Here is a 27,563-nt window from a genome sequence, read left to right as displayed (position 1 = left end):
ATGCTTTCATGATTAGTGAATCTGCAGTCTGGAGCCCTGGATAGCACAGCTTTGAACTCAGTAAGAGAGCATAATGAAAGATTCCCGGATTTCTAAAAAATCCACCTGCTGTTTTGTCCTGAGGGGTCTTCTCTCTGGAGATTTGGGATTTAGATAGTGTTTTTTTAAGCAAGCAAGACGACGAGAAAGATGTCTGCTTCCGTAAGGCTTGGACAATACAGCACAACCACACAGCACACAAATACACACAAAAACAACAAAAATCATTAAAAATGGTTATTTGTTTTAGTGAATATTCAGAAAATCTATACAGAGGCGTACAGTTAAAGGTCATATTATTAGCCCTCCTGGGAATAATTCAAATTTTTAGTCTTTTTCAAATATTTTTTTATAATGTTTAACAGAGCAATGGAATATTTTACAGTATTTCCTAAAATATTCTTTACCTGGAGAAAGTCTTACTATTATCATGTTGGAATAAAAGCAGTTTTACATTTTTCAATCAATTTTAAAGGTTAATATTATTATATCCTTTGTGATTGGCTAGAAAACAACAGCTTTTGAATCTTGCAAAATAACTAGTAAAATATTATTTAAGGACATCATGGAAAAGAAATGAGTTATTAGAAATATTCTATTAAAACTATATTGTATGGTGGCCGAGAGAGCTTAACATGTTGCAATTTAAGAAAACACACGCATTTACAAAAACACCAGCAAGTTAGGAAAAGATCGTCATCTGTTTGACAGAAAACGTGCTACAAATCTTTACAACGCAAACACATAAAAAAACAACAGAACACAACGGAAATGTTTTAAGGGGACCCTTAAACGTGACAGACGTTGCTGTGCCATGACTATCGCTCAGTAAAGTTGTAGGTGATCTTTGAAAGGTGAGTTTTTCATTTGTTTATTTTACCATCCTGATTCCCTTGTATTTTATTGGCCTAAATAACCATAGCCTAAATAGCCAGGTCCGTCACGTTTTAAGGTTCCCTAGAAACATTTCCTTTTCTGTGTTCTGTGCTACCTTAAAATGGTGTAAAAAAATGTAGGCGTTTTCGTAAATTGCTTGCATTGTGAGAAAATATAGGCGTTTTAGTAAATTGTTTGCATTGTGAGAAAATGTAGGCGTTTTAGTAAATTGTTTGCATTGTGAGAAAATGTAGGCGTTTTCGTAAATTGTTTGCATTGTGAGAAAATGTAGGCGTTTTAGTAAATTGTTTGCATTGTGAGAAAATGTAGGCGTTTTCGTAAATTGTTTGCGTTGTAAGAAAATGTAGGCGCTTTAGTAAATTGTTTGCGTTGTGAGAAAATGTAGACGTTTTCGTAAATTGTTTGCATTGTGAGAAAATGTAGACGTTTTCGTAAATAGTTTGTGTTGTGAGAAAATGTAGGCGTTTTAGTAAATTGTTTGCGTTTTGAGAAAATGTAGGCGTTTTCGTAAATTGTTTGCGTTGTGAGAAAATGTAAGCGCTTTAGTAAATTGTTTGCATTGTGAGAAAATGTAGGCGTTTTCGTAAATTGTTTGCATTGTGAGAAAATGTAGGCGTTTTCGGAAATTGCTTGCACTGTGAGAAAATATAGGCGTTTTAGTAAATTGTTTGCATTGTGAGAAAATGTAGGCGTTTTCGTAAATTGTTTGCATTGTGAGAAAATGTAGGCGTTTTAGTAAATTGTTTGCGTTGTGAGAAAATGTAGGCGTTTTAGTAAATTGTTTGCATTGTGAGAAAATGTAGGCGTTTTCGTAAATTGTTTGCATTGTGAGAAAATGTAGGCGTTTTCGTAAATTGTTTGCGTTGTGAGAAAATGTAGGCGTTTTAGTAAATTGTTTGCATTGTGAGAAAATGTAGGCGTTTTCGTAAATTGTTTGCATTGTGAGAAAATGTAGCAGGTTTTAATAATTTGTTTGCATTGTGAGAAAATGTAGTGCATTTTTTTGTGTCTGCATTGTGAGAAAATGCAGCAGGTTTGTGCGTTTGCATTGTGAGGATTTGCAACACGTATGCTGTCAAACGGAAAAAGATTTCTTCTCAATTTGCTTGCGTTCTTTGTAATTGCATGCGTTTTCTTAAATCGCAGCACGTTAGGCTCTATTGGCCACTGTAATGCTGTTTAAAAATGTGATAAAAATTATCTACGTTAAACAACAGTTTTGGAATTCTTTGAATTTTGTTATTAAATTTCACAGGAGGCTTAATAATTTGCACTTCAACTGTATTTAGGGATATAACTGTGTAAAAGCAGTTACCTCTATCTGGTGAATTCAGCAAGGTGGCTGAGGACGATGACAGGCGTTTGGAAATGACTGGATCTGTGTGTTTGGACAGATTCATAGTGGAGACTGACCTTCTGTCAGCATCTAGAAATGCACAGACGCAAAACACAACATGAACGTGCAATACAGACAAACGCTTTGAAGAAAGCACTACAGAAATACAGAGGCCTTACTGAGACCTTTCCTGCAGTGTATTTGCAGTAAACGGATGCTAATGAAGTATGATCTAAGGAGAAGTGCTAAGCTACGTGTACTACAGCACAACCTAACATGACGAAACCATTACCAACTTAATGCTCACAATCTGCCCTCCCATCTGTGTTCCTCAGGATGGATAGATACAGTGAAGACTGCACAACTTTAAAACACCTTTTAAACAACACCCTTAAAAAGGACCCATAATGCACAAATCACTTTTATAAGTATTTTAAACGCAGTTATGTGGCAACAGTCTATGAATATAACCAGCCTCTAATGGTAAAAATTCATTAATTCTATTTTTAATAATTACACTTGATAAAAACAGTCTGCAGAAACACTTTAATTGACATTCACATAGATAACTCTGAGTGAGAAGCAGCCGTCCACCATTAGTGTTTTGAACCTGCTGCTATGCCGACACATTTTAACGCATTTGTAGCTCTGCCCTCTTTTGAAAAGAGCACTATCTTATTCAAATTTAAAGCGACAGTCACCAAAATGGCACAATTTGGATCAAAGCCTAAAAGGGGCAGTTTCAAAGAGTTATAAAACATTATTTGTGGGGTATTTTAAGTTGAAAATACACACACACTCCAGGGACATCAGAGTCTTATTTTCATTTTGTAAAAAGAGGCATAATAGGTCCCCTTCAAAGGATCTGACATCACTAATATCAGCATTTTCAGCCTTTAAATTGGTAATTTAGTTATTATTATTGATATATATATATATATATATATATATCACTGTTTTTATCAAGTGTAATTATTAAAAATAACATAACAATGAATTAAACTGCTGTAAAAATGGATCAGATTAATTTTTTTTTTTTTTTTTTGCATAAATCTGTTAATCTACCTCAGTCCTAATCTAAACTACTGAATGAATTTAAAAATTACAGGATTTTAACTCTTTAATTGCCAAATTCAGAAATGATGTCACTGATTTGGTGAAAAAAACACACACACAAAATGATGATTTATCAATATAAAAAGTAATTGTGGGCTGGATTTTGTTTTCTTTTATCATAGTCTTGGACATGTGAATGATTAGTAACACCATTGCCTTTATGCATTGTTGGATTACATTTTTTTCTCCTTAATTTATTGTTGGTGGCTGTTTTTCCACCATTGACTTCCATTATAACCACATTTGATGGTGCACAAATACAGTCTTTGTTTTTATTTAATCCATGTAGTGGTACCATCAAGGTAAGTGCATAAAGTTCTCTCTTAAACACTTAGACACTCATACACACACTTTCATTTGCTGTTAAACTCCATATAATCCAGAAGTTTTGTACAGGCCTATATAAAGGGTTAATGGTGCCAACTGATGATCAACAGTGAATATTATAAATTTTACCTCTTCCCAACAAGGAAAATGACCAACAATTAAAAATGCATGATTATATGAAATAAACATAAAAAATGTGCATGGAATCTGCGAGCACAGAATTCCGCAGATTTTCCGCAAAATTCCGCAGATTTCTGCAGATTTTTAGCCCATTATAAATTCTGTTTATTTACTTGAGTAAATGTGTAAATCGGAATTCATTCAGTTTTTATTCAGTAATTTATTACATTTTATTTAATATATTAAAGTATAAGTTATGATACTCCGCTGGATACTTCCAAAATAATTCCGCAGAAATCTGCAGATTTTTACCAAAATTCTCCACAGAAATAGCAAAAAACGTCCGCAGATTCCGTCTGGCCCTAGTTATAACACAAAAAAATGTGGTTATAATGGAAGTGAAGGAGGCAAAAACAGTCACCAAGAGTAAATTAGGGAGAAAAAAAAATAAAAATGAATTCAAAACAATGAATGAAAGGCTATGTTGTTTCACATGTCTAAGACTTTGATAAAAGGTCATAAAAAATCCAGTCTACGATTACTTTTTAATATTAAAAATATGTCATTTTGTGTGGGTTTTTTTTTTACCAAATCAGTGACATTATTTATGAATTTGGCAATTAAAGAGCAAAAATACTGTCATTTTCTAAGCAATTTAAAAGTTTTGATCAGGACGGAGGATGATTAACAGGTTTATGAAAAATAAAATTGGAAAAAAATATTAATCTGATGCATTTTTACAGCAGTTTAATTCAGTGGATGTTTTAAACCTGAACATACCAAAAGGGTAGTGAATTTCCCAGAGTGTGTAGTTGAGTTTATCTAGGCATTTTCTCAAAAATGTGTGTCAAAATACGCTTTGTCCCCAAAAATCATTCTGCTAGTTGAAACGCAGAAAAAAGTTATGACCAAATTAAGACTCAAAATTACCCCACAGTGGATAAAAAGATCTCCAACCGAACATAAGGGTGATAAAACCGTGCATAAGTGTTAAAATGATACATGTCCCCTTTAAAATAGAAAACAGACATGTAATGTTGAGAGTCTGTAAAGGCAGTTTTTGAAGTTTCTGTCTTCATACCAAGTTCACAGAAAAAAATACTAAAATCCAGCTATTCGTTTATACGGTAGGTGGTGCTAAGAGCTATAGCTACAGCCGCTAGTTTGCTACTCTACACTGACAGTCATATTCACATTTAGAGCGCATCTGCTGCTGATGGGCCAAACTGAAAACACCATGATAGTGCTCCAGCCCAGCCAGATCCAAAGGAAAGAGAGCACAATCATCAAAACCTGAGAGAGAAAAATGAAAGAGAGAAGCGGTGAAAGAAAAAAAATGTGGTGAAGCAAAACCATACAGAAGGAGATAGAGAGAAAGAGGGGGATTAAGCAGAAAATAAAGGAAACAAAAAGAAGTGTGCGGTGATCTCATTGCTCTGAGTCAGCAAAATTGAGCAGAGAGTAAAAAAATATACTGTAGTGCAAACATAAACAAACCCTATGACTTTATATTTAGACACTAAAAAGATATTAGGACAATGAATCCCAAACTTCAGGCTAAAGTGAGCTTATATTATGGCTGCACAGTTCATTGAAATAGGCAAAACTGTGCTCAAGCACAAGTGTTGAGTCTCTGTTGCTGGAATCCTAAAATGTATAATTCAGTATACACTACCTGACAAAAGTCTTGTTGTCAATCTCAGTTGTAAGAGCAAAAAATAATAACTTGACTTCTAGTTGATCATTTGGAAAAGTGGCAGAAGGTCGATTTTTCCAATGAATCATCTGTTGAACTGCATCCCAATCATCACAAACACTGCAGAAGACCATCACAGAAGATTCTCACAGAATCTGCTTGGTGAAGGAAAAAAATCATGGTTTGGGGTTACATTCAGTATGGGGGCGTGCGAGAGATCTGCAGAGTGGATGTCAACATCAACAGCCTGAGGTATCAAGACATTTGTGCTGCCCATTACATTACAAACCACAGGAGAGGGCAAATTCTTCAGCAGGATAGCGCTCCTTCTCATATATCAGCCTCCACATCAAAGTTCCTGAAAGCAAAGATGGTCAATGTGCTCCAGGATTGGCCAGCCCGGTCACCAGTCTTAAACATTATTGAGCATGTCTGGGGTAAGATGAAGGAGGAGGCATTGAAGATGAACCAAAAGTATCTTGATGAACTCTGGGAGTCCTGCAAGAACGCTTTCTTTGCCATTCCAGATGACTTTATTAATAAGTGATTTGAGTCACTGCAGATATGTATGGATGCAGTCCTCCAAGCTCATGATGGAGTCAGACACAATATTCATTCTGTTTCCACTGCAGCATGACTTTATATTCTATACTGGACATTATTCTGTTAAGTGACAAGACTTTTGTCTAAGCAAAGTCCGAAATTACTAATGAAATTAAATAATTCAAAATCAAGACATGATCATATTTTATTTTGGTGAAATAAATGTAATGTAGAAGCCATTGCCTTTTATATGAACCACTTCTGGTACAAAATGATCAACTAGAAGTCAAGTTATTATTTGTTGTTCCTGAATCTTGGATAGGCGACAAGACTTTTGTCAGGTAGTGTATACATACACATTCAAGTCAGATACCAAAACACAGATACCAACGCTTTTTTTTTACTTTTGTGTTAAATGCTAAAAATGCTAAAAATTATATGCTGTTCATGACCACATGACCTGAAAAATATACATGCATCTCGAATTGTAACAAGAATTAAATGGCAAGTTATTTCTCATAAACAGTCCCATCTCTAATTTGAGGTGTTGTGAGGATATGTAGGTTTTCCAGGTTATTTTTATACATTAACATCACATTAAATATACTGTGCTTGTATGTTTACCGCTATTGTGTGAGGTGCTAACAGAAAGTGTTCCACCCCAGCTCCAGCGATTCGACTTAGGCCTGGCTCTTTGACTCCTCTCCATTGTCCTCCTGATAACGGCCTCATACCGTACCTGAAACACAAAGATATTCCCATTCTAAAGTGCATTTTGTTTTTACTCAGTTTGAAGGATTTTGCCTGCAAGTCTCTCCCATGGCATTATGAAATTTCAAATGAATTAAATACAAGATTATTTGTTAAGACACTTTCACAATTATTACTCCAGCGCAGCTTCACAAATAATGTGCACCGCATTATTACATTACAATCAAAATCTTAAAGAAAAAAAAAAGGTTAAGGTGTGAGTAGGGTGTAGAGAGAAGCTTTCAAGCGTATACATGCTTAATCTGCAGTTATACAATATAACATACTTCTTCAAAAACAGTGAAATCTTTTAGGGCTGCAAGATATTGGAAAAATCGAGTATTGCGATATTTTATTCTTTAGTGAAAGAGATTGCGTTACGAACACAGTTTCACGAGATGGTTTGAATAGCTCTATTTGACATTTTTTTGTGGAGTTTAACAGTATTCAGTAAAGGAAACAAATTTATGTTTATAATGGCTTTGTTTTGTTTTTTTAAGGTTACCAATAGCCCAAGTCTATTTTTAAATCCCTTTTAAAAACGTACCTGTTCAGTTTGCCCTATTCATATTATACTAACAGTTAGAGGTGTGAACCTATACTGGTCTAACGGTTCGGTTACGACTATCATGCCTTCGATTCAGTTCAATTTGATATCTCGGTGCATTGACGATGCTTTCTATATACAGTATTATATTTTAGGGGGGAGGCTATAACATGCTGTCTGTATAAACACACAGAACCACACTGTCTCTCATTCAAACACATACACAAACATAGACAGCAACACACACACACACACACTTAAGCCCTCGCAACAGGGAGAGCTCGAACTGAGCGGAGCAGAAAAACTAAAAAAAAAAAAAAAAAAAAAACGAAAAAAAATAAGCACTTTTCCGACGGTCCCTTACTGAGAGCTCCTCTCAGCGCGAGCTCTCCCGGCTAAACACATATTGCTGGGGCTTAAACGAAGCAGTGCTCGCAATGTCGAGCGAAAAAAAAGAAAGACAGCTGTGAAACATAACCAGCTTTGCCTTTTTGTAGGAAACACACTTTAGATCTTTTTAGGGTAAGAGTTTGAGTTATTGTCGTCTATAACTGAATGTGTGTCAGGAATATCGAAAACACAACCAACTGAACCGCTCATTTCTGGTGCCCCCCTGGATATACGGCGCCCTTAGAATTTGCCTATGGTGCCTATGCCACGTTTGGTCAGGTAAATGTGCTTTATAAAGAAATGCACTTAATTTTTATCAGAATGAAATTATGACTTATTATCAGGGCTTGACATTAACTTTTTTGATCACCAGTCACTGTGGCTAGTAGATTTCCAGCACTATTAGTCACTTGCAAATTTCACTAGCCACAATTTTGTTGCTTGGAAAATATATTTTCATATTAATAAATGTGACTTTGACATGCTAAAATGACTTGATTTAGATGTTGTGTTGTCCACACGCCTCATCATTTATTTCACTGTTTGTGTGTGTTGTGTATGAGTTTGCTCACTGTGCGTGAACAAATGGGTTGTGTCGCATGTGCACAGTAATCTGTCCTGGCTAAAGGTCCCAGATCAGCGGTTACTACACATAAATGAGGAGTTAATCTCATATTAAAGTAAAGTTATTGTAAAGGATGATAATTAAACTATATAAACAAAAATAACTCTTAAAAGCAGCAGGACTATGGGTACACGAGCATCGCTTTTTGTCCAGCCTATATCACCAGCTTCCTCTACACACAGTTGTTTTGCGCAAGTAAACGGGAGCGTGCGCTTATTAACAGTCGCGCGCATCACAACACCTTTGCGCGCTAGTCATACTCTCATACGGTATTCATCTGCTTTTGCTCGCGCGAACACAGCTGTTTTTGTAGGTCGTGCTGCTTCTCGATTCTAAGATCACATTTGCACACATATTGGGCCATGCTTATTGTCGAACCCTGCTTTAAGAAAACTAACAAACAATGCAAAAATTATTTCCAACCTGCCAAAGTGGCCAGTGGGAGCGGCTTTCTAACCCGCCAAAGCTGAAATCTACCCGCATTTGGCAGGTTGGCAGGTGTTAATGTAAAGCCCTGCTTATTATACACCAATGCAACTTGTATGCTTATTCTTTCTTAATGCGAGTTTGGCAGAGTTTTTTCACATTCAAATTTTCTGTTTATTTAATTTGTATAACAAAAAATATACAAAGGGCCAAATCAACTTAATGATAACAGGTAAACAAACAGGCAGTGTATTAAGCCAGGTATCTTTAAGTATTTTTTGACCTTCTCCTCCTCCAGCTTCTGCCGTCGTTTTTCCTCCACAGCAGCACGTCTCTTGTCCTCCTTCATCCGCTGCTCCTCCAACCTTTTCTTGCGCTCCTCCAGCTGTCTCTCATGAAACTGCCGGGCTCTTTCCTCTCTCTCCTGCCACTTGGAGCCCCGTACAGCTACAAACACAATTTATTAATTTTAATCAAAGATCTTTCGGCTAGTTGGTGGTATGTAGATATGTTAGTATCTAAAATCTTTTCACTTTTTTCTATTATTAAAAATATTGTATTTTTGTGATAAAAATATTGTAAAATATCTCATCATGGAGTTTTTCTTTTATTATTTCAGCAAACTGGATTGTAAAAAAAAAAAAAATTTGTTGTACTGTCCCATTCACTGCACTCTTAAGTTTATTCAACTATGATGAGAAACCCAAAAATGTGAAAGAGGTCCATAGTCAGCACTGATGAATTTTTTTTCATTTCATCTGCATCCAAACAATTCAGTAATCTAAATCATGCACAAACAATCTGCCAATTTCTCTCTGTCTTGTGCTGCGTCTTAAATTCACATACTATCAGTCCTTAATAGTATTCGAAAATAGAATTAGTTTGTCCCAAACCGTAGTATGTTTAAAAGAGTATGCCAAAGGTTGCCCCATGGTCTACTATTTCCCAAGTGTAGAAGAGTCCAAACTCTAGCCACTAATATTGCCCACAATACATTGCATGTTGGACATAAATTCGATTAGAACTACAAACTTAAAAAAAAAGTGTGAATAAACTACAAACATTGCGGACACGCAAGACCAACCATCAAGTAGAGAGGCTTCGGTAAAGTTGTTTGAATGACTATTAATTAGGGATGTAACTGTATTGTAAATACCGTCATACCGCAATATACATTTTTTTCGATATTACCGAAGTCGCAAGACTCTGTAAAACTATAGGTCTTCTGAGAAAATTTGCTCAGGCGAATGAAGCGAACGGGAGGTAGCGAAAACTACAATTCCCATCAGCCCATGCTTGACCATCATCCCTTGCGGTCTGTTGTCGCTACAGATCCAGTAATGCGGAAATGGAGTGTGCTGCTAGAAGCGGCGATGAAAAAGAGCTGGAAAACTCTAAAGCGGGTGTTGTCGCCGCGCGCGTACTGAATAGCGGTGTTGTCGCGCGAGTTCTTATCAGCTGTGTTGTCGCGCGAGTTCTTATCAGCTGTGTTGTCGCGCGAGTTCTTATCAGCTGTGTTGTCGCGCGAGTTCTTATCAGCTGTGTTGTCGCGTGCGTACTGAATAGCAGTGTTGTCGCGCGCGTACTGAATAGCAGTGTTGTCGCGCGAGTTCTTATCAGCTGTGTTGTCGCGCGAGTTCTTATCAGCTGTGTTGTCGCGCGAGTTCTTATCAGCTGTGTTGTCGCGCGAGTTCTTATCAGCTGTGTTGTCGCGCGAGTTCTTATCAGCTGTGTTGTCGCGCGAGTTCTTATCAGCTGTGTTGTCGCGCGCGTACTGAATAGCGGTGTTGTCAGCACACTGTTCAGATTGATGCAGACATGAGACCTCTATCTTACTCATGGTTTGTCCTCTCAAGTGAGGGAAAGACAATGCACAACGTTACCCACTGCTGTCAACCTGGGCCAAGTCATATCTCTCTTGTCCCTGAAACCTCAGTCCCAAATGAGAGGTTTTTTTTTCTGTTGCAGGGGACATTGTAAATGCCCAGAGATACCAGCTTTTACCAGATTATATTTATATGATAATTTTCCTTTAAACCCATCTCTATCTAAGTGAGTGAGTGATTAAATGTTGAATGTGATGAGTTTTCAACACAACTAAATTGAAACTTTATTTTTTTACATGGTTTAATATTTTTTTTGTTATTAAAATTGAAATTCCTGTTTCAAAGCTTACAGATAGATGGCTAATTTGTATGTCATTGACACTTTTGGCACTTTTTTGGAGTATTTTCATAAGTTTTGTTTTTTCCTGTAAATGATTCAATAAATACCGTACCGTGACATTTATACCAAGGTATTACCGTACCGTGAAATTCTGATACCGTTACATCCCTACTATTAATTAATATCTAGCCAACTGGAACATATTTACATCATGTTTTCAGTGTTATTTTTCATCTGCCACAACAATAGCTGCGTCCCAAAACGCATACTTATGCACTATTCTACGCCATTTTGTAGTATAAATAGTGTAAGTAGCGTGTTCACACTGAAAACTCTAAAAATAATAAGTGCACTTTAATTACCCGGATGATGCACTCATTCAGCCGCTAAAATGAAGTGTGTAATGATGGACACTTCACGCACTCAACGACTGCAGGTTTGCTCACGTAGCGGAAGGGGCGGAGCTATCGTACGCACATGTTGAATAACTTTATTTATTTTGGATGGTGAAAGCAAAATTATCCTACGAGAGTGATTATAGCGCCTCCCGATGGTGAATACGGCAATACTCACGGCAGGTATTATTTGATAATTTTGTTGTTTATTTCACTGATTTGGCAACCGTCAAACATCATCAGGGATACGGTTTGAATTTCTGATTGGTAAAAAAACATTAGTGTGCCATTTGGGACAACACTACATATATATACTATCCTGTTGAGTGTGTAAGTGCATAAGTACATAGTGCATGAGTGCATAGTGTATAGTGTGCCATTTGGGACGCAGCTAACGTGAACTTATGTGTTTGGACATTAACTTCTGAATAGATAATTATCCAAAGACCTGAGGAGACTTCTCTACATGAAAGAACTGCGAATGTTAGATTAACCTCCTGCTAAATCAACAGTCAGGTAGGTAATTACATATGAAAGGAATGTGGTTGATGTGTCAAGTGATGATTGAGAAGGGATGCAACTAAGTAAAATAACTTTGCTAACAAGGAAGCAGTATGTCCCAAAGCTTGCATGCTCTTCTGTTACACACTCAAAAGTATTTACTTTTCCTTTTCAAAAAAGACCTAATTTTAGGGCGTAGTATTAGTATGTTGATTGGGACGCAGCATTGGTCTCTAACCCCTTACATAAAACTGGGTGTCCTGGTAACCACCTTGCCAAGAGTTTACATAACAACTTCACCTCACCACAGCAACCTGCCCCATCACGTTAGTCATGCAGAGGAGAAACAGACAGACAACAAGACAGAGAAAAAAAGGACAAAGAAATGGTGCATGAACTGTAGCCTAAACTGACTCCTTGTAAAACTCAACAGGACTAACAAGAACACCATACAACATCTAACTCAGCTTTAACATTAAACTGATCATACATTAAGGCTCATTAGGATTTAGTCTCTGATCAAAGGTCTGTTCTGTAGTACCTGTGTGTGTTTCCATAGTAAATCTTTAGGACTAGAATTTCATGAACTTAATGTTTGCTTGTGTTCTTAAGATAACCAGATGTATGACATGAATGTATGGCATTTCAGTCATGCCTGGAAGTGGCAATTAGAGACATACATGAAATATGTGTTATTCAACTAAATTAAATGCCTAGGTCAATGTTAAGTTGTAATTGTTTATTTTTTTAAGATATTGATCTGCTGGCTTATTTATAAAGCATGATTTTATAGATAAGTGTTTACCTATTTTGAAGCTTGTATTTATTACGTATTGATTGTTTTTCCCAGTGCTGGGTTGCGGTTGAAAAGGTATCCGCTGTATGTAATGATTGTTTTATACAACCCCAAATCAGAAAAAAATGGGACAGTATGGAAAACGCAAATAAATTTAAAAAAGTAGTGATTTCTAAATTTACTTTCACTTGCGTTTCATTGCAGACAACACAACAAACATTACGTAATGTGTTCCTCATGATTTTTTTCTCAAAATAAACATGTTTTCCAATCTTGGTTCTTGCAACGCATTGCAATAAAAAAAATTCAGAGAGGAGCAGTTTAGGGCTAGCAGGGTTTAACGCTAAGGATTTTTTTTTACTGGGCCAATCGTGCCAGTGATTGAGATTTGTACTTGCTCTGCCAAAGTTTTCACTGGCAACAACAAAAAAATTATAATAATTTAATAGCTATTACTTATCCACATATTTTAAATAATGTGGCAAAATAATGTCTGTAAATCTAGAATTTAAACATTTAAAAAAATGTTAGTAAATGCATAAAGAGCAAAATTCAAGATTTTAGGCAAATGAAAGAGCAGTATGGAAAATGTGCTGGTATTTTATTACAATTCTAAAAAATTTTTTATGAAAATGGCTTACCAAACTGACGACATCTCTTTTTTTTGTTCCTTTTTTTTGTTTCTTAATTTTGTACCCATGTAATTGTCTGCTTCCAAGACTTTAGAAACAGATGTTTTCTTTCAGCCTCATAGTTTGATGTTGCCGCCATGCTGCCATCTTTTTGCTATATTGGTTGTTGCCAGGTTACGGAAAAAAATAACAGGCTCATCATTACTGGCTGATAGGGGCCAGTAACAATTTTTTCTACTGTCCCTGGTGTCTTTCACGCTGGCCCCAGACCACCGGGCAGTCTAGCCCTGGCTTGTAATCAGGTAAATTAGTTAAATGATGATGAAACGGTGATTTGTAATTTTGATTTGATACAAAAGCACCAAGGTCTAGTCCTTTAGGAGGAAAGATGGGCCGAGGATCACTAGTTTGCCAACAAATACGGTATATGAGAAAATTGTTGCACATAGTTGCTGTACATCCACAAATGACAGTGTAAACTGTACTGTGACAAAAGAAAGCCTTATGTTGTTAACAATGTCCAGAAGCGCTGTCGACGTGAGGCATCTAGGATGGACCACTACACAGTGGAAACGTGTACTGTGGTCAGATGAATCAATATTTCAGGTATTTTTGGGGAGGACGCAGTGTGCTCCAAACCAAAGAAGAAAAGGATCATCCAGACTGTTACCAGCAAGAAGTCCAAAAGAGAGAGTCTATCCTGGGTATAGGGCTGTGTCAGTGGTAACACCATTGGTAACACCACCTGTGATAGCACCATTAATGCTTATTAATGACAACCCCATACCTTAAGACTTGAATGGGACAAAATTACACTTGAAACACTTCATAACTTGGTGTCTACAGTACCTAATTGTCTTTTAAGTGTTGTTAAAAGAAATGGCAAACATTGAATGCTTTATGTCAGGGGTGTCCAAACTCGGTCCTGGAGTTTAGTTCCAAACCCAATCAGACACATCTGGGCTAGCTAATAAAGCTCTTGCTAGGTTTTCTAGAAACATCCTTGCAGGTGTCTTGAGGCAAGTTGGAGCTAAAATCTGCAGGACACCGGCCCTCCAGGAATGAGTTTGGACACCCCTGCTTTATGTAACAAATGCTTTACTGCACCCTACTTCCTTTGAAATGTGGAATACATGTTTATTTTGGAAAAAAAAATATGAGAAAATTAAATAATGTTTGTTCTGTTTTCTGCAATGAAACACAAGTCAAAATATATGTAGAAATCTATACTTTCTTTTTTTATTTGCGTTTTTCATACCGGCTCAACCTTTTTCTTATTTGGGGCTGTATTTGTACCTAACTTACCATCAAATTTGACCAAAGCATAAATATAACAAAAAACAAAACAAAATAATTCAAAACATTACTTATCAATAGCTGTTTCCATTCACATGTTTAATACACATTTTGAGATGCTAAATAAATTATGGAAATACCAAGATCTTTTATGTGCATAAAAGAATCGCTACAATAGGATAACCAAATAAACTAATGAAAGTCTGTAAAACAAATTCTTTGATGCACATGCAAATATGTCTTTTTTTCTTTATATTGTCTTTCTGTACAACTGGATAAACCAGCATATCAAAATCCCCATTATTGACCTTATTCTAAAATGCGGAAGTGCGCCTGTTTTCGCGATTGTCTTAGAACTTCCGTTTCAGTCGCCTATAGGAGAAATGACAAGGAATAATAAACGGCAAAAAACGGTCAAACTACTTGCTCTACAAACAAATGTTTGCATGACTATACAGACCAAGTAGAATAATATAACAAGGAAATATCAGTTTGCAACAAACAGCGAAACGAGCAGTTTTTAATGTCTAAAAATGAATGGAAGTGAATGAGACCGGAAGTCTCGTGCCAAAAAGATTCAAATGGCAGCGCCCACTCGTCTGCGGAGAATAAGGTCAATAAATGATCTTTAAGTGGTACAAGAATTATTTGGCAAAATATTATGAGCATCTCAGGCTCAACTTTTGCATTATATTATTATGTTTTGATAATTCTTTTGACTGTAATCATTTGTGCCAGTTTCCCAATAACTGTTCTGATAAACAAATGTGATGGGATTATTTATTCCAATTGTTTGTCAAACTCAAAATTGCATATTTAAATGGAAATGTACTTATCGATTCCCAAACATGCATCCTTTGCCTTTTGTTTTGTTGTAGTTTAATTAGGATTTTTGTTTTTGTCAAGAGGTTCAAGAAAGACATATAAAACCTTCAACAGCCATTTTTAACCAACAAACTCAAAAGCATGCATATCAATTGATTTCTGATTTCCTGCATGCAAAGAATCCTCAGATAAAAGGTGGAAATGCTATGAATCAATTAATAAGTGCCTAATGCTTTAAAGAAATCAGTATTAACTAATAATATCAAAATATTGACATTAAAATGCCCACTAAATGAACCTTTCTGTTGTGAAATAGGAGTCACATTATGGAGGTTAAAACTGCCTTGCAGAAGCGCATTAATGTTGTCTTTAATGACAGTGTTTGTACCGTTCTGCTTGTCCAGCTCCTCCCTCCGTTCGCGGGCGAGTCTCTGCCGTTCATCATTCTTCAGCATGAGAGGCTCTGCAAACAAAGCACACAAATCCAGGATCATGAGCTCAGGCAGTAAAACTAGAAGAGGTTTGCACAACTACATACATCATTTGCACATATACAGTTGAAGACAAAATTATTAGCCCTCCAGGGAAATTAAGTAGTTTTCAAATACTTTCCAAGTGCTGTTTAACAGAAAATTAACATTTTTACATCTAACAGTTTTAATAGCTCATTCCTAAAAACTATTTTCTTTTGTCTTTGCCATGATGACAGTACATAATATTTTACAATACACTAGTATTCAGCCTAAAGTGACATTATAAAAGAAATATATTATAAAGTATGTAATAAAAAAATTTAAAGTTCAGTGGCAAAAAAGTGCTGTGTGAAAATTTGTGTTTTTCAGCCTCATATGTTTATGTTTAGCTATTTCACTTTAAAGATAATAAAAATAATCTATTCTTTGCATTAAGAGTGTTTATTGCTGAAACTAGTGTAGTAGTAGTAGCAATAGAAAACTTTATCAATCAGAGCAGGGGAAAAAGAGGAGAGCGAACAACTGTTGTCAGTTGACTCACAAAATAAATGGTTATTAATTTAATGTCCTGCTACATTTGTTATTCGTAATTTCATGTACATACAACCACAATTTGTTATATCATCTTAATGATAATCGTGTTTATAAAAACACTATAAATGAAGAGGACTTCTCTCCTCCTGAATCCCCAGGTCTGAATGCAGACACAGTCTATTTCAACCTTTAACACTGCCGGGAATCTGGAGGATTTGAAACATACGGAGAACACAGCAGCACAGATATAGGCGATGTGTCTGAATGGTAACAAACTCAACTCATAAAAAACAAAAGTCATCCATTCGCCAATTCTTGTAAAGCACTCCTGGAAAAAAGTGCTTGCTGCAAACCAACAGCTTTGCTGAATCGGGCCTGACAGAATCGCAGGGAAAACACGCAACAATCCACATGGATCAAGGAGACATACACATACGACTGGTGCCGTGCAGACACGATCTCACCCAGTCAATGGGTCTCCGAGTTTGGCAGGTCTGGCTTGCCTTCGGAAAGCACACGCTCTCATGATCAATTAAGAAGGATGGTCTTTTCATAGGATAAGAAATCTCCTCTATGAATAATAATGTGAAACCGACGCATCATCACTCCACTAGCAGATTCGCAGATACGTCACCAATTTGAATCCTGCCCCAAATATTATTTTAAACCCGGAAGATAAAATTAGCTGACAAAATCTCAAAATTATCCAGTTTTCCCTACAATTAAAGCTGACAGGTGCTAACGTTGTCTTAACTGATGCTCAACACACACAAATCTGTTACAATTATTTTTAAAAAGTACTCCAGGGTGTCCTGAACCTTTAAAAACTTGATGGCGGTTGAGAGAAAAGACTTTCTAAACCTCTCACACTGATGCATTACTCGTCTCTCAATGAATGAGCTCTTAAGTGTATTATTTAGTGGATGTCCTTCATATTTCAAATAGATCTTTAATTTAGCTCTTGTACTCTTTTTTTTTTATTTTATTTTTTTTAGTCACCTCAAGTAAATCAGGATTAAAACAAATAATAGAACCAGCTTTTTAAACAATTTTATTGATCCTGTTCCTATCATCCGCAGTCATGCTACTCCCCCAACAGAGCACATCATAGAACAAAACACTGTCCAGAATTCCCTGATAGAAAAATCATACAGAAGCTTTCTACTGATACCAACAGAAATTAACTTCCTTAAAAAGTCTTGACTGTGAATTCTTAAATACAACTTCATTTTTTTTCTAATTTAGCACACTTAAAAAATGGACACCAATGTGTTTGTAAGACTGGACTATCTCTATATTCTGCACTTCAAGGTTTTTGCATCTTAAATCTTCAAATAATAATTTATTAAAGGGGCTAATAATATTGACCTTAGCAGCATTTTATTTATTATTATTATTATTATTTAAAAATTACAACCAAATTCCAAATAAATGTGAATTTCTTCAGAAGAAAAAATAAAGAAAGTGCTGTCAAAAAATGATTAAATAGTACTTGGGAAATATTATACACAGAAAGAAATCATCAACTGCATATATACATGTAGGAGCATGCATGTGGTGTGTCTGACCTGGTTTGGTAACGGTGTGTATCTCTGTGGGGCTGGGGATAGTGTAGGTGTACTGTCCAGAGGCAGATGAGTCTGGTCGACTCCATGATGACTTTTCATCTGCCCTGAGAAGGTAGTCAGAGCCTGAATGATAAAGACAGAGAGAAATGGGAAAACCCCTATCTGTTAATTCATCACCTGAAGACTATAGGCAAGGCAAGGCAAGTTTATTTATATAGCACATTTCATACACAGTGGCAATTCAAAGTGCTTTACATAAACAAGAATAAAAGAACCGAGTAAAATAAAAATAAAAACAAATAATAAAAATGCGTAAAAACAAAACAAAACAAAACATAAAAACAGTTAAAATTTGATATAAAAGAATGAAGAAGAAGAGAAAAACATGATAGTGCAATCTGTCGGACGCAGCACAGTGCTCATACAGTAAATGCACAGCTAAACAGATGTGTTTTCAGTCTTGATTTGAACGTGCCTAATATGTTGGAGCACATCTGATCATTTCTGGAAGCTGATTCCAGCAGTGAGGGGCATAGTGGCTGAAAGCTGATTCACCCTGCTTTGACTGAACTCTTGGAACTTCTAGTTTATATGATCCTAAAGATCTGAGTGATCTGTTAGGTTTGTATTCAGTGAGCATATCTGTGATGTATTTAGGTCCTAGGCCATTTAGTGATTTATAGACCAGTAATAATACTTTTAAATCTATTCTGAATGTAACTGGCAGCCAGTGTAGAGACCTGAGGACAGGTGTGATGTGCTCTGATTTTCTGGTTCTGGTTAAAATTCTGGCTGCAGCGTTCTGGATGAGCTGTAATTGTATGACTGTCTTTTTAGGAAGACCAGTGAGGAGTCCATTACAGTAATCCACCCTGCTGCTGATAAAAGCATGAACAAGTTTTTCTAAATCTTCACTAGAAACAAAGCATCTGATTCTTGCTATGTTTTTGAGATGATAGTATGCTGATTTACTGACTGCTTTGACATGACTATTGAAACTCAGATCTGACTCCAGAGTCACACCAAGATTCTTGACCTTATTTTTTGTCGTTTGACCTTTAGTGCCAAGGTACGCATTTACCTTGAGAGGAAAGAGTGACAAAAGAAAGCATTTTCCTTTTTTACTTTCAGGGCTAGACTGAGATGGTGGACACAAAAGAGAATTGAATAGGAATATTAAATATGTATACATTTCATATAATAACAGTAATAATAATAATAATAATAATAATAATATACCATTTTTAATATATTATAAAATACTTTTATTTTTTATTTAGTACTTTATATTTATAATACATATACACACAATATTTAGGAATATTTATTCATTCATTTCCCTTGGCTTAGTCTTTATTTCAGAGGTCGCCACAGTGGACTGAACCGCCAACTATTCCAGCATATGTTTTACCCAGCAGAAGCCTTTCCAGCTGCAACCCAGTATAGGAAAATATTTAAGAATATATTATTTAAAAATGACTATTAAAACATAATGCACTAATTATATACACACAGGTACATAAATAATAACTATATTAATTTTGCGGGACAGGTGAATTGGGTAAGCTAAAATTGTCCGTAGTGTATGTGTTTGAATGAGAGTGTATGGGTGTTTCCCAGTGATGGTCGCAGCTGGAAGGGCATCTGCTGCATAAAAATGTGCTGGATAAGTTGGATGTTCATTCTGCTGTGGCAACCCCTGATTAATAAAGGGACTAAGCCAAAATGAAAATGAATGAATGAATGAAGATTAAATATAAATGATGATGTTATTTAAAATAAAAGATGTTATATGCTAAAACAAAAAACAAACTCATGTAGGAATTTTTTAATTTTTTTATTTTTTACAATTTTTATAATATAGTACAAAGAATAAGCATGACAGAGAGATCCAGGCATACACTAATCACAAGAACATATTCGCCTTGTGATTTGGCGAAACTATGGTTTTTGAGTCACGGATCGGACCATTTTTCGAATCAGCAAAAAAGGGAGGTGACAAATGTCATCTGCTTTCCAGTTATACAAAAATATTACTGCAAAAACCATTGGTTTTAACAAACAGAGCTTAGAAGCTGTAATTTGAATAATAATAAAATTAGGAAAGAACCATCTGAAAAAAGGAAAATATTCAATACGAAAAATTATCTTTGCTACTGTTGTTGATATATATAGAAATCTAACATCTAAACAAAACATATTTATTTTCAATGAATGATTCAACAATTTATACATAAAACTTCATGCAGGGTTCAACAATAAGGACTGCCCGATGGCCCGGGGCCAGAGTGAGAGAGGCTTGGGACAGTAGACGGGATCATTACTGGCCCGATTGCAGCCACCTTTTGTTAAATAATTTCGAACTGCAATAAAATACCTTGACATTTTTATATACTGCTCTTTTTGTTTTGTTAACACAGAATTTTGCTCATACGTTTATTAACATTTTTAAAATGTTATTTAAATACATTAGTTAAATAAATATTTATTAACATTTAAATAATTATAGACATTATTTTTGACATATTATTTAAAATATGTGGCTAAAAAATAGCTATTAATTTATTTTTTTTTGGTGGGGCCAGTGAAAATTTTGGCAAGGCAAGTAAAAATCTGAACCATTGGCGCAATTGGACCAGTAGAAAAAAATCCCTAGCGTTGAACCCTGTCATGTTTTATTATAGGTGGATCATTTTTAAAAACCTATTCAGGAACATAATTTTGATGGTGGTTTGTCACTACCCGTTGGTTACGTATTGTAACTGCTTTCACCAGCGTCAAGTTAAACAGGGATTTTAATCTTTACCATAAACATCAGTGTTTCAGTACTTCTGTGTTAATTAATTGTTTGTAACGAACTGAAAATGTGTGAAAACTGAATCTCTTTCAATTAAACGCATCGCTTCTAAGGATTACTAAACATACGTAAATCAGTATCATTTATCATTCATGTTGCGAGGGTTTGAACGGAGATCCTGATTTTTTCATGTTTAATTGTGCAGCTTTACACTGCACGCATTAATGCAGGCTAAACAAACAGTGACAGAAAACACCTTTAATTACAAAATTATAGCCTAATAAATAGGGGTGTAACGATTTATCGTAGTACGATTTATTGCGATGCGAAAATGTCACAATATGCATTGTGGGGTTATGACGATTTGATTACGATATGACGTCCGTTTTCTCTTATTAGTTGAGCTGTTTGCACGTGAGCTACGTTCCACCTGCTGTCGCACGTGAGTTCAGATTGCAGCAGCAGTAATGTTAGCAGACCAAGATGAGTGGAGTTGAAATAGAGGATGGCCCATCCTCTCAAAATCAGACGTCTGGCAACATTTCGGTTGTATAGTCATTGCTTTAGACTCGTCCGCTTTTTGACACGCATACTGGGTCAAACATAGCCTAAGTTTAAAGTCTTCACAGTGATTTACATACTTTGCACAGCGACATGGATACCTCCTAATGGTGTTGAAAGAGTCACATACTGTATTTATAAGGTACAATTCACCCTAAAATATCATTCTGTCTTCATATAATGATGTATTGGCGGCCGCAAAATCACACATAACATGAGCTGACCGTGAGCTGTTACTACAGAGGGCGGGCTATGATAGACACGTGCGCATCTGCTTCAGTGAACAGAACCTGCAGGTTGTGACTAACAGGTAATAAAGTAGTGAACAACATTCAGTTTGTGGAACAGAGTGATCGTTCAGGAGCCACGTGGGAAGTATGAACAGCAGAGGAAATGAAACGGAAAGCGTGCACATTATTTAAATAATCATATCGCATTTTAGAGTTATGATTACGACGAGCATGAACTCTTTTGAGTACAGAGGTACACAAAAATCCACGTCAACATGATATACTTGATAGCGCCGACATCAGAGACGCCGAAGAAATAGTAAACCTGCCTAAACTGCTGAAAAGAGCCACGACTGTCCTGTGTAATGAAAAGACGGCCACCCTGTCACTCATCATGCCCAACATGAAGACAGCCATCCATAAAAACCTCTCAGACAGATACACATCAGTTCAGGATTATTTTATAGAACTGCCGATTACCTGGAAATGTAGATTATTTATTTATTTATTTATTTTTTGCACACACAAAAAACGCAAGTGACCAAGCAAAGCCTTAAGCTCTTACTGTTAAATTCAATTTAATTGAATCATTTCAATAATATTTTATAAGAAGTTTTTAAATTGTTTTATTTTCCAGAGACAGGCCTGTTTAAATTATTTTCTTAAAGAAGGTTCAGTTTAACAAGTTGAAACAAAAGAAAAACATAAAAAATAGTTTACTTGGTAACTACATTTAAAAAAAAATAAAATTAGCATTTTAGCATTTTATTTAAAATTTTTATTACAAATATCGTGATATATATCGAATCGTGAACATTATATCGTGATACACATTGTATCGTTAGCTGAGTGTATCGTTACACCCCTACTAATAAAGCATTTAGGTAGGTCCAACCACAACTTCTATCATCATTATATTTTCCAGGGAAGCCAAAATACTTTCATACACGTGATTTGAATGACGCTGTAATTGTTATAAATGTTGGATTAACCTACAAGTTCAAAAAAAGTTAATAATCCACGGGTCACGTGCGTTCTGATCCGTTGGTTGTGATCCATACGGATCACGGATCAAACGTGATCTGTTACCCTTATTAAATATGTGATATTTACATGCACAGTGATTTGCAAAAGAATTGCACCAAAGCAGTTTCCAAAAATGAAAGAGCCTCAGCATCATATTGATTTACTTAAAGCCCTGAGGTCTTTTAGGAAGTGACTGTAAAAAGGTTTATGAGCTGACAGACATCTGTCTGTGGCAGAAGCAATTCCTTTTTAACAGATGTCCAATACGCTTCTGAATCCATGTGCAAATATGTATATAAAAAATATGGCTATCATGTCATCTACAAACAAAAAGTGCATTTAAAGTATTACTATAATCAAGTCCCCACATATGCAAGCGTCCTTTGATCAGTAACACACTGAAGCAAACAGCCCATGTCAGAATCTGCAAACTGGTTAATCTGTCATTGATTATTCCAATGAAACCATTCAGCCTCCTGCTACAGCATGTGCGTCATCCCACACACCAATCTATAATAGTGTAATAGTATTGCATCGTTAATTCCACACGAAGATAAGTGATAATAATATTGCAAATAAAGCTGATACAAACTAGCAACACCAAAGCCAGGAATCAGAAATAATGAGAATATAAACAAGCCATCAGACTGCAGTCAGAGAAGCTTCAATTGCAGAAAAAGGAAGACTAGCACCATCCTACACATGCTAGCGGTATTTTGGCTTCCACAAACTCTGATCTTTAAAGACTGTTACCCATAATTCCAGTGTGGGGGAGGAAGGGATGAACAAGCCATGGGCAGATGGTGTGTCTAGACGACAAAGGCAATGGCTAAAGAACAAAAACAATCACTTACTAGCAAAGACCATTTTACCAAAAGTCAATTATTCGAAATGTCAAAAACAAGACATCTTGTTCTACACAATTCACAAAGGCTATGATTTGCGATATCTAGAAAAACACGAGGAACCCAGTCATAAAAAAGTCATGAAACTTGGGAAATATGGGATTAAGAAATTGGCCTGTAAATGAAACTGTCATATAAATGGATATAATTAAAAAATATTAAAATACAAAAAGTTTGCTATTAAATTATAAACACAAAAGCTCTTTAATACAGCCTGTCAACCACTGTTTGGTTTAAACCAAAGAAATAAATTAGTTTATGTAGTATACTAGGGCAGCACAATACACTCACCAGGCACTTTATTAGGTACACCTTACTAGTACCGGGTTGGACCCCCTTTTGTCTTTAGAACTGCCTCAATCCTTCATGGCATAGATTCAACAAGATACTGGAAAAACTCCTCAAAGTATTCATCAAAGTATTTATCAAATCTTCTCTTGTCCAATTTTTGTGAGCCTGTGCGTATTGTATACTCAGTTTCCTGTTCTTAGCTGACATAGTGGCAACCGGTGTGGTTTTCTGCTGCTGTAGCCCATCCGCCTCAAGGTTGGACGTCTTGTATGTTCAGAGATGCTCTTCTGCATATCTCAGTTTAGGGCTGTGCGATTAATCGAAATCGAATCGCAATTTGAAACGTTCTGATTAGCTAATCGCAAGAGGCTGCGATATGAAATATGTATTATTTAATTTCCGAATGAGTGACTGCCATCTGTGTGGGACAGTCTTACGAGCCGAATGAGTGAGCACACTTTTGTTCTGCCCAATCAGAATTGTGGAACGAAACTATGCATAACGTCCACAATAAAATAAAAAAAACATACAGAAAAGCGCGGATGAGTGGGATGATGGCATCTGCCGATTCAGAAGCATTAATAGACAAATTAATATCAAAGAAAAATACAACATCTGTAATATGGGAACATTTTGGTTTCAAAGTCCCAGTCATCGAACAAAAACAGGTAATTTGTAAGAGCTGTCGTAGAATTGTTGCCGCAGCATGAGGAAATACAACAAACGGCACCTAAAAAAGCACCACAGACGGTTTGCTAAAAAGTCAACTGAAAGTATTGCCAGTGACACTAATTTAGTAGCAAGCAACAGAAAACTAATTTCACAGTTGTTTCAGCCATGTTGGTTTGCGAAATGTTCTGTATTTTTATAGTTTTATTTCTTTTTGTAACAAGTTACACTATCTCCCTAATTTGAGTTCAACATCTTTTGTAGAAAGGTTATGTCATTTCATTTGTTTACCGTCTGCTCTAGAGAAAAATGAGTGTTTTATTTCTGAATATTTTTAAAACAATTTGAATAAATGTTTAAGTTAAAATCTTTTGGGTTCCTTTTTAAACTAACACTCACTGCATTTTAGCAGTAAGAAGCTGCGATACAGATTATTAAGCTAAAGCTTGACTACAAATCAAAATCGTAATATCTATCAAATAAAAATAAATAAATAATTAAAAAAAAAAAAAAAAATTCACAAGAAGATTTTATCCCCAAATCGCATAGCCCTATCTCGGTTGTAACGAGTGGTTAGAGTTACTGTTGCTTTTCTATCAGCTCAAACCAGTCTGGCTATTCTCCTCTGACCTCAACAAGGCATTTGCACCCACAGAACTGCTGCTCACTGGATATTTTTTTCTCTTTTTTTTTTCTAAATGCATTGCTGCATGTGACTGGCTGATTAGAAATTTGTGTTAATGAGCAGTTGAACAGTGTACCTAAGGGTATCACAGGATAAGATTAAAAGATAAAAATATTATTAAATATCATTGTATAAAATTATCTATACTGATAACCAAGTTATTTTACATTTGATTGTTCAATTTTAATATTTGAATACTGTTAGACTCCCCAGAAAACTATTAAGCTCAGTTTATTTCATCTTTAATTTTGCTTTGTTGTATTTCGATATGCTTGTAATTCATTATATTTCATGCAAATGCACTGTACAGTATATAAAAAGGTTGGATCTGCCCAGTAGAAACTAATGAATTTTTTCCAAATATAACCATTCAGATCTGGTGAGATTATATTCATGTCAATATACCTATAGTATATATTTTAAAATGTAAAAAAAAAATTATTGTTATAAGAACACAATTAGTAAGAAACAATACAATAATACAAATCATACTTTGGATCCATGTTTTGATTTGAAATATAAACCAGCAGCACTTTGCCCTCTAAAAATAAAATAGTTGCATTTTAATAGTAATTAATATGTTTTTTTTAAATGGCCAGTGTTGTGAATTCATTTAATTAGATTTGATTTAAAAAATCATAACAATATCATTCAGAAAAAAGTTCTGAAATAAAGCATTCCATGCTGCACTAATATTGTTAAACAAAATAAAATGACTAATTTGTTACACTGATGTGAATTAAATTGATACATTTTTGATTATTAACATGCAATGAATCATTGATGAAAGGAAAATCCAAACAAGAAGAAAATTTGGAGGAAAAAAAACTGTAACTGTAGGGAAACTGTAGGGCCCTAATCAACATATGAGATAATGAATACCATGCAACATCCCAGTTCCTCCAACAATATGACCAGCATGTTCCTATAGAGCATCTAAAACCAGTGACTAAACGAAAATAAATAAGCATCAGAATATAAATGACTGATGCAGACAGCTAGCTATGCATTTAAACAGAGCTGTTGCGATATCATTTGATCCATTTCCGTGTACGATCCCTCAGGAGATGGAACTAAAACGGCTGTCCCTTGCTCTAGATTCCAGGACAATACTGCTCCTGATTTATCCCAGGCCAAACTCTGTCTGAACCACTTTATCCAGTTGCCAGAAACACAAGATATCACCTTTCTCAGACAAACAATGGGAAAGGTTTCAAATGTTTACAGAGGGCAATTTCTGAAATTATTATATTCTAGAGAAAGTCTTTATTGCTTCACATTTCACCCAGAAAGAGCTTCCACCAGACTTCAATAGTACAGTGATACAATCTAACCTGGAGTTATCAGTTCTCCACCGAGGCTTATTAAAACAAAGCATACACGTTTATCAATTCCTAAGAGAATTTGAAGCCTAAAAATAAAGTCAATGAGTGTGTGGCACAGCTCTGGCTCATTACTTGATGGTAAGGGAGACCCAGTGGTGTTTAACCTAGAAATCTTCTGACAGCAAAATCACAAGCCAGAATTATACTGACACAAGTTGATGCAAAGTAAGCTTGTATGTGACTTATTCGCTACCACAAAAAGTACAGGTTCAGGTTATTTGTCTGACTGCTTGTATTAAAGGGCACCTATGATGAAAATAAACTTCTGTAAGCTGTTTGGACAGAGCTGTGTGTAAGTAACGACTAAAAACTCAACTATTTAGTCTCCACTTGACTTCCTAATCTGCAATTGCCTCTCTGGCTATACCACTAACTGTACTCAAAAAAAAAAACTTACATTACTAATGCTTTCCTTCTTAGACTTTACACACCTGAAACTTGCCTACAGCACTTATTCATTGTTGCTCTTATAGTTGTGTAAGTTGCTTCCTTGTCCTCATTTGTAAGTCGCTTTGGATAAAAGTGTCTGCTAAATGACTAAATGTAAATTTAGGTATAGTGTGTACACAGTCATACTGGAGTGATAGAAATTATTATGAGTATGGAAAAAATCTTTTCCTGCATTTATTCTGCTGCAGGAGTCTATTGACTTTAAACAACACAACAAACAATGCAATAGATAGTTTTGAAGAAAAATTTGCTGTCATTGACCCTGAGAAAAACTTTGAAAATAATCATAATGATGTAGTCTCCATGATATAATTATAATGATGAAACCATTTTTAACTGCGGGGGCATATCTTTATTAGTACAATCCGGCTGTATTATTTGTGTCCCCTTTAAAAAATTGCTCGAAATAAATTTTTTTGGCTGATCTGAAAAATGGTCTAATGCATGACTGATTTGTGATCCGTTACACTACCAAAAGTAAGGACTCTGCACTTGCTCCATACCTTTAAGATAGATAGATTTGTGCATAAGTCTTATGCCCCTTTCACACGGGGCTTTAGCGTCAA

At 35.6% G+C, this 27,563-nt stretch overlaps 1 protein-coding gene across 23 annotated transcripts in view; it reads right to left on the bottom strand.

Moving 5' to 3' along the window:
• The window catches only part of map7b (microtubule-associated protein 7b), an 87,800-nt gene that overhangs the window by 31,762 nt on the left and 28,475 nt on the right, over positions 1-27,563 (bottom strand). For 6 of the 23 annotated variants that reach the window (XM_073939386.1, XM_073939387.1, XM_068216946.2 and 3 more), the window contains exons 2-7: positions 17,999-18,121; positions 15,812-15,886; positions 9,096-9,259; positions 6,699-6,813; positions 5,030-5,128; positions 2,252-2,362 (exon numbers count right to left, since the gene is read on the bottom strand). In XM_073939386.1, coding sequence (XP_073795487.1) covers positions 2,252-2,362; positions 5,030-5,128; positions 6,699-6,813; positions 9,096-9,259; positions 15,812-15,886; positions 17,999-18,121 — 687 coding nt within the window. Of the gene's footprint in view, positions 1-105; positions 208-2,251; positions 2,363-5,029; positions 5,129-6,698; positions 6,814-9,095; positions 9,260-15,811; positions 15,887-17,998; positions 18,122-27,563 lie in introns of all 23 variants that reach the window. The other 17 variants (XM_009297084.4, XM_021470038.3, XM_068216947.2 and 14 more) reach the window with 3 other exon arrangements.

Source organism: Danio rerio, chromosome 23, assembly GCF_049306965.1.
Source record: "Danio rerio strain Tuebingen ecotype United States chromosome 23, GRCz12tu, whole genome shotgun sequence".
Classification (NCBI taxonomy): domain Eukaryota; kingdom Metazoa; phylum Chordata; class Actinopteri; order Cypriniformes; family Danionidae; genus Danio; species Danio rerio.
The sequence above is the reverse complement of the archived record's forward strand: the minus strand, read 5'-3'. Positions and strand labels throughout refer to the sequence as shown.